Genomic DNA, 15,149 nt, shown 5'->3' on the forward strand with positions numbered 1-15,149 from the left:
CCGGGGAGGATGGCTGAGGAAATGGATGTGTCCCAGCCCAGCAATCCCCTGGCTCTGCTCAGAGCTGGAGGGAGCCAGGCTGTCCACACTCTGGGACAGCCATTCCCTCCCCACCTGGGCCAGGGGCTCAGGAGGGGGCTCAGCCCTGCTCCAGGGATGGGAAGAGGGATGGGTTTGGGCCTCAACCCAAACCATGCTGGCACCACGAGGAGCTGCTCCAGCACATGGAACCATTTCCCTGGGAGAGCCTTCCTGGGCCACTGGGAGGTCTCTCCGTCCTCACTGCTGCCTGTCCCTTCCCAAACCTGTCCTGCCCTTCCCACAGAGCTCCTTGGAGGCTGATTCCCACTGGGAACGCCCATAGTGACAGCAGAGTACAGCAGGTGAGCCTTGCAAATGGGAGGGAGCCTTGTGTCCATCCTGGACCTTTTCCTAATCCTTCACACAGAGTCCATCCATCCCACCCCCAAAATAGCTCCAACAGTATTTTTTGTCCCCAGGATGAAGGAGAAGGTGCAGGGGTGCCTCCAAATAGGAATGGCTGGAGAGGAGCACAATAAAAATGCCTAACCCACACATTCCCCATCCTTTTGGGACTAAACATCACAGATTCCAGCACTTCTGGAAGTCACTCACCTCATCCCAAGTAAAGCTCAGCAGTTGGCAGGAGCTGCCAGACAGCCAAGGATTTCTGTGTCCATCTCTTCCCAAATACTTGGCTGGGGTAGCTAATAAGCAAATTTCCCCCCAAACCTCGTGGGCTGTGAGTACTGGCTGTGAACAACTTCCCACAAAAACTTCCTCATCCTTCAAACCCCTCCATGCTTGGCTGGTGCCTTGGTGCTGTGCATCACGCATGGAGGGGTGGCACTGGCTCCCCTGGCAGCAGGTGGGACAGGGAGAGGTGGGGAAGTGTGGGAGAAGGGAATCTGGGCACCAGTGAGTGGAGATGGGTAGGGGGAGCCAGAGCAGAGGGGGATGGTGGAACAGGGACATCACAGCCCTGTCCCAAAGGGAAGGTCAGGCAGCACAGATGGGAAGGGAAAAGTGCCACCAGCTCAGGTGTTAACTCACCTTGGAGTTACTTTTTAATCAGGGATGGTTAAAAAAAACCCCAAAAACAGATAAATGGCTCATTCACAGCTTTTTCCCTGCTGAAATCATCCAAGCAGCCACATCCCAGCCCATGCTTGTCCTGTGGTGCCAATTCCATGGCACAGGGTCCCAGACACCCCCAGATTTCCCAGCCTGGCTTCCCACCAGCATCCTGCAGGCAGGAAAAGCCAAGGCTGCAGGCTCCAGGGATGTGGCCCCAGTGCATCCTCTGCTCTCCAGCCTGTGCCATGAGGGGCTCCATCACCCTCCACAAACCAGAGTGGGAATTAGCTCCCCAAAAATCCCAAACCTGGCTTGGGACAGAGCCCAGCAGCAGAAAGGATCCACACAGGCTTCCTTCTGAAACAGGAGTTTGGCTTAAAAATTATAAAATTAGGGACCTTTCCCACCTGCCTTGGGTCACAAGGCCAAGGTGTTCTTCTCTATGCCCAAATCTTGGATAAAACAGGTTATAGGGTAAGTCACAGCCCAAGACCAGGATTAGAGGCTGGAAAAAACAATCCCCAGTTGTGAGAATTGTGTTAAGGAGCAGGAATTTGGAGTGCTGTCCTGAGCACTCCGAAGGTGAGTTTGGGTTGGAAAAGTGGCTGGGGTGGGAAAAGCTGCCCCTGATCCTACTGGACCTTTAGGAGACGATTCCCAGCATGGATCTGACCTCAAACCCAAGAGGTTGGAAACCAAATGGTTGGAAACCAATCCCTGCCTATGCAGCCAGTGGAGATGGGCAGGGATTTGCTCTGTGGAGGAACAGACGGGAGGAGAAGCTGTATGTAACAATTGATTTTCTGCTGTTATTGCTCCCTTTTTCCATTCTCACTGGAAACATTCCAACCCTGGCACGGCACGCCAAAGTCACTACAAAAGATCCCCTCAGGATCACCACCCACGCCAGGCTGGCTTTTGTCACCCCCCTCACCATTCCCACCCAGAAACCACCTTCCAAAGGAATCCCACCCAAGAACCACCTTCCAAAGGAATCCCCCCTCTCCCTTGCTCAGAGTCCCTATTTGAGGATTCCGTGGATTTTGAGGCCGTTGGGAGCACACGGAACGCCCTGGAGCCGTGGTTTGGGGAGGTTCCTGTTGGTTTTGGTCCATTTGGCTCCTGCCTGGCCCGGAATGTGCCCACGGAGCCGCTCTCCGTGCTCCGGGTGCTTTGGGCCCCTCAGCAGCTCGGCCCTGTGGGTGCCACCGAGTCCCTGCTGCGGGCCCGCTGTCCCCAGGATCTGGGGATCCTAATTCCTGCGCAGTGGGTGCCACATGGAGACGGGCTTGCGGAGCGTGGCCAGCATCTGGTTCCAGTGCGTGGTGCCCATGCCGCTGGCCGCCGGCCCGATCAGCACGTGGCCCGTGTTGTCACCGCGCCCGTCCTCGCCGCTCTCGGCCACCGTCACGCGCAGGGACAGCTCCTGCCGGGCACGGGGATGTCACCACACACACACACACCCGGCCAGACGCGTGTCCCTGTGCCCTCTGCATGGGACATGCACCCACCAGGCCAGCACATCTGTGTGTCACCACCCAGCCTGCCATAGCCCACACACACATGGCCCTCTGGGCCCACACCATGTTCAAACCCACCCCCTGTTCTTGAAGGCCCCCAAATCCCTAAATACCCACCCTCATATCCCCCCACACTTACACATCCCTCTCTTTTTACCCCACATCCCCCTTTTTTTACCCCACATCCCCTAACCCATCTTTGCCCTGTCCACATACCAAACCATGCCTGTGCACCCTGCTGTATTCCAACCCACACATCCATATCCTCCCCAAGAGTCCCACCCCATACTCATCCCCCCTCCAGCAGCCATTTCCACACATCCACACCTCTCCAAGCAGCCCCCACTCATCCCTGTACCCCATAACAGCCCCCACTCATCCCTGTACCCCACAACAGCCCCCACACATCCACATATCCCCCAACAGCTCCCACACATCCCTATACCCTCCAACAGTGCCCACACATCCATATACCCCACAAAAGCCCCCACACACACCTACAACCCCCAAAATCAGCCCCCAGAACCCCACACCCCCAGGAGCTCCCCTGAGAAGCACTGGGATGTGCCCCCTCCCCAGCCCCCTCATGCTGGGCCAGACCTGGAGCACGATGGCGGGCACGGAGAAGATCATGGCCTCGTTGAACACGGGGTTGGTGTCTCCCCTCTTCACCGCTGTCTTCTTCTTGCTGATCTTCCTCCCGTCCTGCAGCAGGTACACCTTGACGAAGGGATCTGCTCGGAGGGCAGGAGAGGGATCAGTGTCCCCAGCCATGTGGAGAAGGTGGGGGACCTTTCTGGTGGCCCTTCCTGGCAGGTCTGTCTTCACGGGGAGCCACTCCCAATGAAGCAAACGGGATAAATCAGGACAAACCCCACCATGGAGCCCCCTCACCTGCAGTCACCTTCCCATTGGTCCACACCAGGTTCTTGGCTTTGACCACCACCACGGTGAGCCGCTCGGCCGTGGGCAGGTAGCTCAGGGAGAGCAGGATCTCCCCCACCGTGTCCACCGCCTGAGGGACACCACAGTCAGGACACAGCCACGTCCCAAACCCCCGCTGGGAGCAGGGACACCGCTGGCTCACCTTGTTGGTGTCCTGCAGGTAGAGCCAGGCGTTGAAGGGGCGCGTGGCCAGCTCCAGGTCGGAGAGCTTGAGCTCGGCCGCGCCGGTGCTGACGCTGCGCTCGTCCTCGTCCACGCCGAAGACAGAGAAGCGCAGGCTGTTCTCCTCCAGCGCCGCCGGGTCCAACGGCACCGAGAAGCGCTCGTCGAACGCCACCGAGTAGGAGCTCCTCTGGATCTGCCGTGGGAAGGGGGATTAGCCCTGGCACGCCTGGGGCTGGGCGCTGCAGCCCTGCTTGGCCCCATCTCGTTGGGATCCCCAGGGCACGCCCCATCCAACCGGGAGGGTTTATTCCTGACCTGACCACAGAAACTGCTCGGCCACTGGGGTGAAAATCAGGGCTGTGACCTGCCCCAGTGACTGTTAATTAGTTTAATTAGAGAATCAGCGTTGGCTCAGTGCTCTCAGATAGATCCCAAGCCCCTGGGAGTGCGGATGCACATTCGGCTTGGCTGTATCAGGCAACGGGATTTATAGCTACAAGGTGTAACCCCCAGCCCTTCTCCAAGCAGAACCAGCTGCTGAATGTGCCCTGTGGGAATGGAGCTGTGTCCCCGTGTCAGGTCATTTCCTGGGAGCAGAGGCAGCAGCAGCTCCCATGGCTCATCCTGCTGGTGCTGATCCCAAAGAACTGGCTGAGGGGAAATGCTCTAAAGTCATGGCTTTAGGGATTTTTTTTTCCCACTACTCCAGCCCTGTTTCAGTACCCAAGATGTCCCATGGGATGGAAGGCTGCAGCCTTGGATATCATGGAGCGAAGTGGAACAACCAGCTCCCCAAAGCCACCCAAATATGGATGGAGTAGGGACCTCTCTGTGGGGCTGTGTCACCCCAAAAGTCCCCAGGAGATTCTCCTCCAAGGACTCTCCAGTCACCTCCTCCAAGGACTCTCTCCTGTCTCAGTCTGCTCCTAACCCTGCTCCATCCCTGGGATAAAGGACACAAAGGCAGCACCTGCCATTCCTGCCTTCTTGGTCCATGCTCTCCCACTGGATACCACCAACCTCCTGAGCTCCTCTATGTGAAGAGCAGATTTTAAAGCCCTGCAGATTTCACAGACTGTCTGTCTGCAGCCCACGCTGTATTTTGGGAGCTCTTGATCAAGTACAACCAAACAGGAGCTGCTATTTAAAAACCCTCCAGAAGCACTGGGGAAAAAAAAAGCGGCTGGGCCTTTATCCATGGCCTTGGGGCAGCTGAGGAGGTAAATTGTGCTGGTGAATTATAAATAATGACACTAAATAATAAATATCTCCAGAGCATAAATAAAGAGCCAGAGATTTGGATGGGAAAATGGTCTAAAAAGGCACTGTGGAAATGTTTTGGAGGCAGCAGCCAGTTTGTGGGGATGGAATGGCACCTCCACCCCAGTGGAGAGGTGCCTCAATGGGGACCAAATTCCCACTCCTTGCTGGGATATCCTGATTAAATCAAACTGACTCTGCAACAGAGGAGCTGCTGGAAGAAAACTGAGGCTCCTGCTTTCCGAAAGCAGCTTTTGAGGCACTTAAAAAGGGACGTTTTGCACCAGAGCCAACCCTGGTTGTGGCTGTCAGCGCTGCCAAATGGATTTTCCACTGCCACATCCTTTGTGGGGAGGGAAAAGCACTGGGGCTGCTGTGGGAAGGAGAGGGACTGTGGGGCTCAGGGGACTGTGGGGCCATGGCAAGGCACCAGCAGCACCTGCTCAAACTGCCACAGCCCCCCAGATCCCACCCCAGGCCTCCATGTGCCACAGCATCCCTTCCCCAGCAGGGACAGCCAAGCAGGAAAACTTGCCCCCAGCCACACTTGGAGATGACAAAGTCAGCCCAAATTCCAGCCAAGAGGGGAGAGACATTCCTGCCTCTGCTGACGGTTTCTGATATGCAAACCGTCCTTGGACATCCCTCAAAATCCTGTGCCAATCCAGAACTCTCTGCTCCCAAATCCCATCACTGCTGTGGGGAGCTGATATCCCCCAAATCCTGTGCCAAACCATTCCTCATCCTGGCATGCCTGGAGCTTCCAAACCCCACCATTTCCTTGGGGAGCTGTTATCCCCCAAATTCTGTGCCACCCATTCCTGATCCTGGCATGCTTGACACTCCCTGCTCCCAAACCTCACAATTTCCTTTGGGAGCTGATATTCCCCAGATTCTGTGCCAACCATTCCTGATCCTGGCATGCTCCCTGCTCCCAAACCCCATTCTCCACTTCCTTGGCGAGCTGATATCCCCTAAATCCTGTGCCAATCATTCCTCATCCTGGCATGCCTGACACTTCCTGCTCCCAAACCCCACCATTTCCTTGGGGAGCTGATATCCCCCAGATCCCGTGCCAACCATTCCCGATCCTGCCATGCCTGCAGCTCCCTGCTGCCACTTCCTTGGGGAATGAGGCCTGGGGACGCTGCCACCCAAACCCCCGGGGTGATCCAGGTGTGCTCTGGCAGAGAAGGAGGGGCTCACCCGGGAGATGCCGACGATCTGCTCGGCCGGCAGGAGGCTGATCCGCATGAAGCACGACTCGAAGCGCGCGTCCTCCTTCTCCAGCAGGTCCTTGCCCTGCAGCAGCGTGACGTGCAGGGCGGCCGCCCTCGCGTCGTACTCCATGCACACCTCCACCTGCCCCACGGTGAAATCCTGCCCGAAGTTGTTCCCGATGGACGAGATGGAGTTGAGCGAGTCGGCCGAGATGGATTTCCTCAGGGGGCCGTAGTGGGCCAGGCCCAGGTCTCTGCCCATCAGCTCCAGGCTGCCCAGCTCCTGGATGCTCTCCAAGGTGTCCTCTGCCCTCAGGCTGCTCTTGCGGGACGACGAGCTCCGGCCTGGAGCCCGCTGCGAGCCCGGGGCCAGCCCTCGCTGCCGGGGAAAGGAGAGCAGGCGCTGCATCCATCCCATCCCAATCCTATCCCTCTGTGCCCAGCAGGACAGCTGGGCTTCTATCCCATCCCAATCCCAAGTCTCCGTGCTGAGGACAGCTGGGCTTCTCCTATCCCATCCCAATCCCATCCCTCCGTGCCCAGCCGGACAGCTGGGCTTCTTCTATCCCATCACAATCTCAATCCCACCCCTCCGTGCCAAGCAGGACAGCTGGGCTTCTCCTATCCCATCCCAATCCCAATCTCACCCCTCCGTTCCAAGCAGGACAGCTAGGCTTCTCCTATCCCATCCCAATCCCATCCCTCCGTGCCGAGCAGGACAGCTGGGCTTCCCCGGCGCCTCCTTGGACGCATCCCGGCCCCTGCCTGGCCTCAAGCTGCCACGGCAGTGAGCCCGGATCTTCCCGCAGCTCCCGGTTCCAGCCATCCCCCAAAAGCTCCAGCAGCACCAGGCTGCTGCCTGTGGCCATTCCACCCCGCCAGGGGATCCAGGAGATGCTCCCACCCCTCCGGCATCCCGCAAAGGGAAGGAGACAGAGGCAGCTTCCCCCTTACCTTGTTCCTGATGTCCGGGCACGCCGCTCCGTACTTCTGCTCCAGGTACCGGTAGTCATAGTTGGGGAAGGGGGAAGGGGCCGGGTAGCTCCCGGAGCGCCACAGCTTCCACAGGTTGATGGCTGCGATTCCCAGCAGCGCCAAGGCGCCGGTGGCGTAGAGCCCGATCTCCCAGCGCGGGGGGCTGGAGGCCACTGCGGGGACAGGGGGACAAGGGGACAGGGGCTGGTCACCACCCCGGCAAGGAGTCTTAGCCTCGGCTCCAAGCTCCGGGCCGAGGAGGGGATAAACGCAGCTCCCAGCCGGGTCGGGCAGAGGCTCTGCCAGCCAGAAATGCCAGCCCTGCCTCGGCTTTGCCGGGAGATGAAGTTCTCCTGTGCTCCCGCTCCCAGCGAGCGGCCGTGTCGCTCCCCAGGCGCCCTTTGCTCTGTCCCACCGGCAGATGTGCCCAGCGCACATCCGCATCGCCCTCGGCCCAGGCAAAGCCGGGAGAAGGGAAAAACCAAAGGGAAAAGCTGCGGGAAACAGGCAGAGAGCCCCGCGGGGCGGGAGCGGCGGGCTGGGCTGCGAGCGGCTCCTGCTGCATTGCACCAGCCTCCATCGCCGCCGCGCCGAACTGGCACCGAGCGCCCCGTGCGACACCGGAGGGACGGGGACAACGGAAGAGAGCGGGAAACGGGAGGAGGATTCCTCATCCCGGAGTCCCCCGGCAGCCCCGCGCCGCAGCGCTCCCGCTGCCTCCTCCGGAGCCGGAAAAAGCCCGAAGCCAGGCTGAACTCCCACACCACATCCGAGCGCAGGGACAACCTGCTGCTCCCCCCAGCCCTCCTCCAGCAGGAACAGCAGAAGGAGCTGAGCATTCCCAGCCAAAGCGAATTGGATCCCCGGAGCAGCCCACGGGGAGCTCCGAGGTTAAACATTGGGATGGGACCCGGCTCCTCATTCATCCAAAGCCCTGAAGGGCTCTGCTCCATCCCTGCATCCCTGCCAAGGATGCTGTGGGAAGCAGTTGGAGGTTTCCCGTGCCAGAGCTCCCAGGCTCCTGCTATGGTGGAGGGGCAAAATTTGGAATGAAAATAAAAATAGCAGAATAATCTTTTACTGGCTCCTACCTCTGAGGAACTCCTAGAGCAAATCCCTGGAACTGGAACTTGCTTCCCCCTCATCCCTGCCTGTTTCTGAGGGCTGAGCGCTCAGGTTGGAAAACTTGGAGGTTTTAAGGGTTTTACCCTTGCTTTAGGAAGCAAAACCCAGCGGGCACATGGAGCAGAGGGTTCTCCCCATGGAAAGCAGCGAGGACCAGCCCCAAAACGACCTCGGTGTGAGCGCCAGCAGCTCTGCCCCGAACCCTTCCCGGCTCCCTGGGGAGGACTCACCGCTGAAGCGGGATCTGCTCACGTGCCCGGTGTCCATGGCAAACGCTCCCTGCGAGGGGACAGCCTGGAATGCGTGAGACGCGGCACACAGCGTCAGGAGGAACGGGACAACTCAAAGATCCAATGCCTGGTGGTTTTCCAGCAGGGACGCTCCATCACTTCTCCCCCTCCATCGCTCCCGGCCCTGGCTCCTCTCAGGCACCGGCAGGAGCTGCAGGAGGGACGGGAACGCTTGGGAAGGGGCAGAGCCGCTCCATTTACCTCGGGAGCCTCTAAACAGGCGGCATTCCCAAGCTCTCTGTGTATGGCATCCCTCCTCCAGGAGTCCTCCAAACCCTTTGCTGCTTTTCCAGCTGAAACCTTCCTCTGCCTCTTGCAGTCTCCCAGCCTCTCCCGAGGTTTGCCCTGGGCTCAGCTGAGGGGGGCAGCCCCATTCCTCCATTTTGGGGTCACTGAGGAGTTTAGGGGATGTGGTTCCCCAGGAATCAGCTCCTGCAGTGGGAAAGCTCTGTTGCCTTCCCCCCCAAAAAGGGTTTTTCACAGTCAGGTCAAAAGGAATTTGCTCTCCCAGGCAGATCCCAGCACAGGCACCAGGGATGCTGAGGGGGATTTGCCCAAGCCAGCTACTCCTGCTGTGAAAAGGGGGGTTTGGGATCCCTAAAAACACCCAACAAGCAAATCCAGGGATTTGCTGGAACTGAGCAGCACCCCCTGTTCCCTGGTATCCGTGCCAGGGAATCACAGACCATGGAGAGCTGTGAGATCCCACAGAACCCCACGGGGACACAACCTCAGCACTTCACCTAAACCCCCCACACCTCCCTCTGAGCCCCCAGCCCTTCCCCAGAATTCCCAAAGTCCACTCAGGGAGCTGGCCTGGCCTCAGGCACTGCATGGGGGTGATCAACTCCCCCCAAAACCACCCAGGCTTGGACTTTAAAGGGCAAAAGTGGGAATTTCATGGCATGGATATCAGCTGTGCTGGCCTGGCCCCCTCTGCAGGGGCACAGAGCCCATGCCTGGGATAGCAGGAGCAAGGGGAGCCCTGACTGTGACCCGAAGTGACAGCAAGGCTGGGATGGGGCTGGGAGGTTCCTCCCTCTGGCACAAACCTCCCTGTGCAATGGATAAATTCCCAGCCCTGCCCTGGCTGGGAACGTGCTGAGCTCATGTCATGGCCTGAGCTCAGCTCAGGGCCCACTTTGCTGTTTAGAGCTGAAAATTGACATTTTCACAGAGCAACGTGATGGAGATTTACTCTAAACTGCCTCTTTTTCTGCCCTGAAAAGCCCCTGTGCCCAAGCAAGGTGCTCTGATCCTCTCCCTGCTTCCCAATTATTTTTAATATGAGAACAGCAAAGTTTACAGGACTGACTTTCCCTGCAGGAGGACAAACATCCCCTTTAAACCCCCTCCATCTCTTCCCAATTTCCTCTGGAAATTAGAAGGAATTCCTAATTTTTCTTTCCTTTCAGAGCTTCTCTCCCCCAAACCTCCCTCTCTAATGAGCTCTAAGCAGCAAGTTAAGCAGATTTACAAGGCATCACCTGGAAAGAGACTGCAGTGCTCAGCACTGGGATGAAACCCAGCGGTATTTTCCTATTAGGAAAACAGCATCAATCTCTCCTGAGTGAGGAAACGGGGGTGGAGGTGCTCAGGGAAGGATTTATGGCTTTTTTTTTTTAAACTGAGCTCTTCCCTGGAGCGTTGCACCGAGCTGCTCCGACACCCCCCTGACCTGCTGCTCAAATCCCTGGGAAATCAAGCATGAGGCATTGGGAAGGGAAGAGGCACGGCTCTCCTGCTGCTGGCAGCACAGGGATTGATGGGTTTTTCACCCCCAGACCTCAGGATCAGGCTGCAGAGCCTGGTTTGGGGTGCAGAGCCTCAGAAAGGGGGGCAGAGCCCTGGTTTGGGGTGCAGAGTCCTCTCCATCCATCCCAACACCCCAATGCCAGGGCAGCTTAATTTTCCCTGGGAGCTGCTGCAGAGCTCAGGTCCCTTTCCCTGCTTGGAGGGACAATAAAACAACTCAAGGGGGGAGACATAAACAGCACCAAAGCACCTGTCCCCCCAGAAAAGGGGTCCCCCAGCCTTCAGGGGGCTGTCACCTCGCTGCTGCCAAGGCCACAGGCACAGACACCCCAAGTGCTGTCCCCAAAGCACCTGGGGACCCTGGCTATGACCCCCCGAGCACGCTGCAGTCCCCAAACACCCCAGCCCGGGTTCCAGCGCTGTCCCTGCCCATCCTCGCTGCCTGTCCTGCCCCGGGGCCGGAGCGCTGGGCCCGGGCTGAGCTCAGCTCGGCGCTGCCGGTCCCGCAGCGCTGCCCTGGCCAGCCCAGCCCGGCTCCAGCCGCAGGGCACACCAGCGGCACGGACGGAGTTTGCTCCTGGCACCCATAGAGACGCACCCCGAACTTGCCAAAACAGGATTTGGGCTCTGCTGTCACCCATGGCCCCCCCAGAGGACACATCCCGCCCAACCCGGGCCCCCCGCGCTTTACCTGGACAGGTACAAATCCTCAGGGACCTGCGGGGCATCCGCCGGGCTGGGTCCGCTCCCTCGGGCCGGGGGGGACCCTGCGAGCCCCGGGGCCGGCGCTGGGCACCGGGCAGAGCCCCCCGCGCCGCCCGGGGGTCCCCAGCTCAGCCCCGGGATCCTCGGGTGGCCCCAGCCCCGGGATGCTCCGGGGGTCCCTGCGGGTGCAGAGCCAGCCCGGGATCTGGGATGGATCGGGATGGATCCGGGATGCTCCCGACGGCGCGGGACCCGGAGCGGCTCCGCTCCCTCGCCCAGCCCAGCCCGGGGCGGAGCCGCCGCTCCCCCGTGCCATGAGCTGGGCGGGCTCTGCGCTCGCCGGACCCTCCCCGGGGCTGGGCCCAGCCCGGCCCGAACCCCCCGGCAGAGCCCGGGGACCCAGGGGGGCTCTCGCTCTTTGCCTGCCGGGCTCACAGCCTTCCTGAGGAAGCTGCCATTAAAAAACCTACAAAATTTACTCCAAATCCCTACAAACGCACCCCAAATCCCAGCCAGGAGTGAGGAGGGACAATGCCAGATCCCCCATCCCACACCAGACACCCTCTGCTGTGTGCTTGGCCATACCAGGCTCCCCCAAATCCCCCTTTCCAGGGACTCCCTGGTCCATCCCAGTGCATCTCCAGCTGCTCCTCCCTATAGACCCTGACGAGTGTTTCTCCCCATGTCCCCTCCCCGTGTCCCTCAAGGGCTGCAGAGCCCCTTGGGGTCTCTGGGTCTCCACCCCAAAGCCAAATCCTTGGGGTCTCCCTCATCCCAAACAGCTCCAGCTGTGTGTCCCTCCTGCCATGGGGACACCTGGGACTGTTCAGCAAGCTCTTGGCTTTGGATCTTCCTAAGAAAAACTATCAGATCCCTCTCCCTCTGCAGCAGAAAGTGGAACCTTTTGGGATCTGGTCCCCAAAGCCCCTCAGTGTGGCTCCATGCCCACCACACCACCGCCATTGGAAAGATTGTGCCTTCACACCCCCCTGTGGGATCTTCCCTTTCCCTCATATCCATGGCTTCTGCCACATCACCTAATGCCAGGCGACTCCCAGGGCACGAAGGAGCAATTTCAGACAGCAGGAGAAACACTTTCCTTGGAGAAAATGGAATAATTGCGATTTTATGGGGAAAAAACACCCACACGACCTGAGAAAAGGTGGGGTCAGAGGCCATGGAGCAGTGTGACATTCCAGAAGCCCTGTAATTCCCAGGAACACCCACATCCAGCCCCGGGGCCAGCTCAGGGCTGGCTGCTGCTCCCTGCTCTGGAACGATCCAGGGAGGGCAGCACTGGAGATGCTCCTGTGATTTCCTGGTACAAGTTCATTTCCAGGGAGAAAACACAGCAAGTTTTACTGTACCAAAACACTGCCTGGGTGGGAGAGCAGCCAAGGCTCCTTTCCATCAGGCTTCCTGGCTCTTCCTCCGGGCACAGCTGGAAAAGAGCAGGCCGTGGTCCTTCCCCACTTCCCAGAGCTCCTCTGCATCCCCAGGGATGTGGCAGGATGTCCCTCTACAGGACAGCTCGGGTCCAGCACCCTCCTGCGCGGCACCTCGGGGCTCACCACTCCACACTCTGGGCAAAAGTGACCCCCAGAGCTGTTCCAGATGGGATTGGGTTCCAAACCACAGGCTGAGGTTTGGAAATTTCCAAGCTGGGCACCTGGATTCACCCAGCCTCAAACAGACACCAACGCACCTATTAAAACCCCTCCTTTTTAAAGCCAACACTTATCTTTGGGCAGCTCTCCATGAAATCAGTGTGACCACAGGTGGGATTCCTGCTCCAGGTGGGCTGGACACTCCTGAGTGTGGAAGCAGGAGCTGGCACCTCTGCTCTCCCACAGGGAGGGTCCCATTTTAGGCCACATCAAACGTTATTCCCATGAGGAATCTTGGCTTCCTTCAACCTCCCCCCTATGAGGCTGCTTTGAGCACTGCTGCCAGGCAATCACAAAAGGATTCCTAAACCCAGGTGAGTTTGCAATGAGCAGAGCTCACCTTTTTCCCTGAAAACCTGGACACATTCCTTACCTCAAGGCCCAGCATCCATCCATCCCCATGCTGGAGGGGACACAGCCCAAGCTCCCCCTCAGCCCCCTGGCTCTGTGTGTGTGAGGTGACAAGAGAGGACACTGTCCCAAAGGACAAACTAGCACTCAGAACTGCATGGGCAGGATCCAGACTGTCCCTGGGATCCCCTGGATGCACACAGATGAGTCAGTGGTTCATGTACGAGGTCAAAGCTCCTGGATCTTTCTGGATGTTCCTCACCAGCTGCTGCCAGCGCAGGTAAGTGGCCCTTTGGTGGGAGAGGGGTGCAGTGACAACACCCCCTGTGTCACCTGGCCACCTCCCCAACTGGGGATTCCCAACTTCCCACTTTTTACAGGTGGAAAGCATTTGAGACACTAAAGCTGGGAGAAATGCAGATGTTGGCTGTCATTCCCGTAGAGGACAAAACCAGATTAAAAACCCAGACGTGTGGTGGGCAGCAGGTCTGCAAGCTCTGCAGGAAGTTTGGGGTTGCACTCTTGGAATTGTACTGTGGTGTTTGTGCCATTTTCTCCTGGACAAACACTTCCCTGAAAAGCAGCCAGATTGGATTAGGCAGTGTCAGGGTGACGTCAATGCCCGGGACAGCGACGTGAGGGCTCGGAGCAGAGGGGACAGAACCGGTGTGGATCAGTGCAGCTCTCACATTCTGGAATAATGACCTGGGGAAACAAAGCAGCCCAGGCTTCCAATTCCCCTCCCAGGCTGCTGAGTCACCAGCACAAACACTGCCTGGCTCAGGATGCTCCCTGGCTGTGCCGTGTCAGGGACGGGCCTGGCCTGGGCCTGCTGGTGGCAGGGGGACAGGGATGGGGATGTGACACTGCAGGGATCAGCCTTCCCAGAAATCCCCCACTCTGGAGCTATCCTGGAAGGAACAGGGCGGTGACAAAGGGTGGCAGAGCCTGATGTGCTCCTGTCAGACCCCAGAGCAAACCCCCTGCAGCAAGGACAAAGCAAAGAACTCCAGACTGATGGGACATTCCCGGTTTCTGCTTGTGACACATTTTACTCCGCAGAGCAAAGGCAGGCTGGCCTTTCTCACTTCACCTTCCCTTACATTTAAGAGATGACCGAGACTAAAAGAGAAATTAAAAATAAGAGCTAAGGAGAAGTTGTCAGTCTCCCCAGAGCTGGGACACACCACCCACGTGCTTCAGGCTGCTCCAGGATGCTGGAAGTCAGAGGGATGCCCCGTGGAGGGGCTGGAGCAGCAGTGCAGTGTGGTACATCCTGTGCAAGGAACGCAGCTTGGCCACACGTCCCCATGTACCCACGGTCACCCCATCCTCCTCCTAAGCAGCTCCAGGGAGTTCCAGCAGGAAGAACAGAATTCATTTCCCGTGCCTGGTCTCTGTACACTCCAAAACAAGTGTTCCTAATGCCCAAAGGCCCCACGGAGCTCTGGGTTCCCTGGGAATGGAGCAGCAGATCCCTGTGTGCCGTACTCCCAGCCCCATCTCCACAGCTGGATCCCAGGCAGGCACACAGCACCAGGGGGAGGCCCTGCCCCGTGTGCAGGCTCAGCACTGACCTCCCCCACACACACCTCCTCTGGCCCTGCCCTGGTGACACGAGGAGAGAGGGGGCTGTGCCAGGGCCATCCTCCCCGTGAGGATTCCCACACGCTGGAACGCTAACAAGGACAATGAGGAGTTAGGTAGGATAAGGTTGGGGCTGTGCACCAGGGCACCACGAGTTGCTGTCAGCCCCGTGTCCGTGCTCAGAGCTTCCTCTCCCGCAGCTTGCTCCCGTCAGGCTCCTCCAGCAGGGCTGAGTGTCCATCTCCATTGCTCAGGCATTTGTCCTTGTCATGCCTGTGCTCCTGCTTCTGCCGCCGGATCTCCTTGTAGCGCAGGGTGATGTCCCTGCAACACACACAGCACACGGCTCCAGCCTGCAGGAGAGCACCAGGGAGCCTCTCTGCACCAAGCTGCTGGGGATAACAACTCACTGGAGCCTCTGGCTGGGCATAGCTACCACTGCTGATGGCACTGATTCACTGGCACTTTGTGTTTCTGGCTGGTGTC

General features: G+C 58.7%; 2 protein-coding genes across 2 annotated transcripts in view; both read right to left on the minus strand.

Moving 5' to 3' along the window:
- Positions 1–243: 243 nt before the first annotated feature.
- On the minus strand, positions 244–11,469 carry SYT12 (synaptotagmin 12). Its single transcript, XM_059475129.1, has 8 exons — positions 11,045–11,469; positions 8,539–8,749; positions 7,163–7,356; positions 6,195–6,587; positions 3,706–3,921; positions 3,513–3,633; positions 3,219–3,352; positions 244–2,524 (listed from the first exon to the last, which is right to left on the minus strand). Exons 2-8 carry the CDS (start codon positions 8,573–8,575, stop codon positions 2,351–2,353), a joined length of 1,269 nt encoding a protein of 422 aa, XP_059331112.1. The 5' UTR covers positions 8,576–8,749; positions 11,045–11,469; the 3' UTR covers positions 244–2,350.
- Positions 11,470–14,108: 2,639 nt separating this feature from the next.
- Positions 14,109–15,149, minus strand: part of PTDSS2 (phosphatidylserine synthase 2) — a 29,959-nt gene continuing 28,918 nt past the window's right edge. The window contains exon 12 of the mRNA XM_059475169.1: positions 14,109–14,987. Coding sequence (XP_059331152.1) covers positions 14,843–14,987 — 145 coding nt within the window. The 3' untranslated portion in view covers positions 14,109–14,842. The remainder of the gene's footprint in view (positions 14,988–15,149) is intronic.

The sequence above is a fragment of the Ammospiza nelsoni genome, chromosome 6, assembly GCF_027579445.1.
Source record: "Ammospiza nelsoni isolate bAmmNel1 chromosome 6, bAmmNel1.pri, whole genome shotgun sequence".
NCBI lineage: Eukaryota > Metazoa > Chordata > Aves > Passeriformes > Passerellidae > Ammospiza > Ammospiza nelsoni.

Excerpts from the sequence above, each read along its gene's own strand:
- SYT12 (XM_059475129.1), bottom strand. The coding sequence starts at position 8,575 with ATGGACACCGGGCACGTGAGCAGATCCCGCTTCAGCG. Across the intron at positions 3,634-3,705 it reads ACCTGCAGGACACCAACAAG|GCGGTGGACACGGTGGGGGA; the intron begins GTGAGCCAGCGG and ends GGTGTCCCTCAG. Across the intron at positions 3,353-3,512 it reads CAATGGGAAGGTGACTGCAG|ATCCCTTCGTCAAGGTGTAC; the intron begins GTGAGGGGGCTC and ends CCCTCCGAGCAG.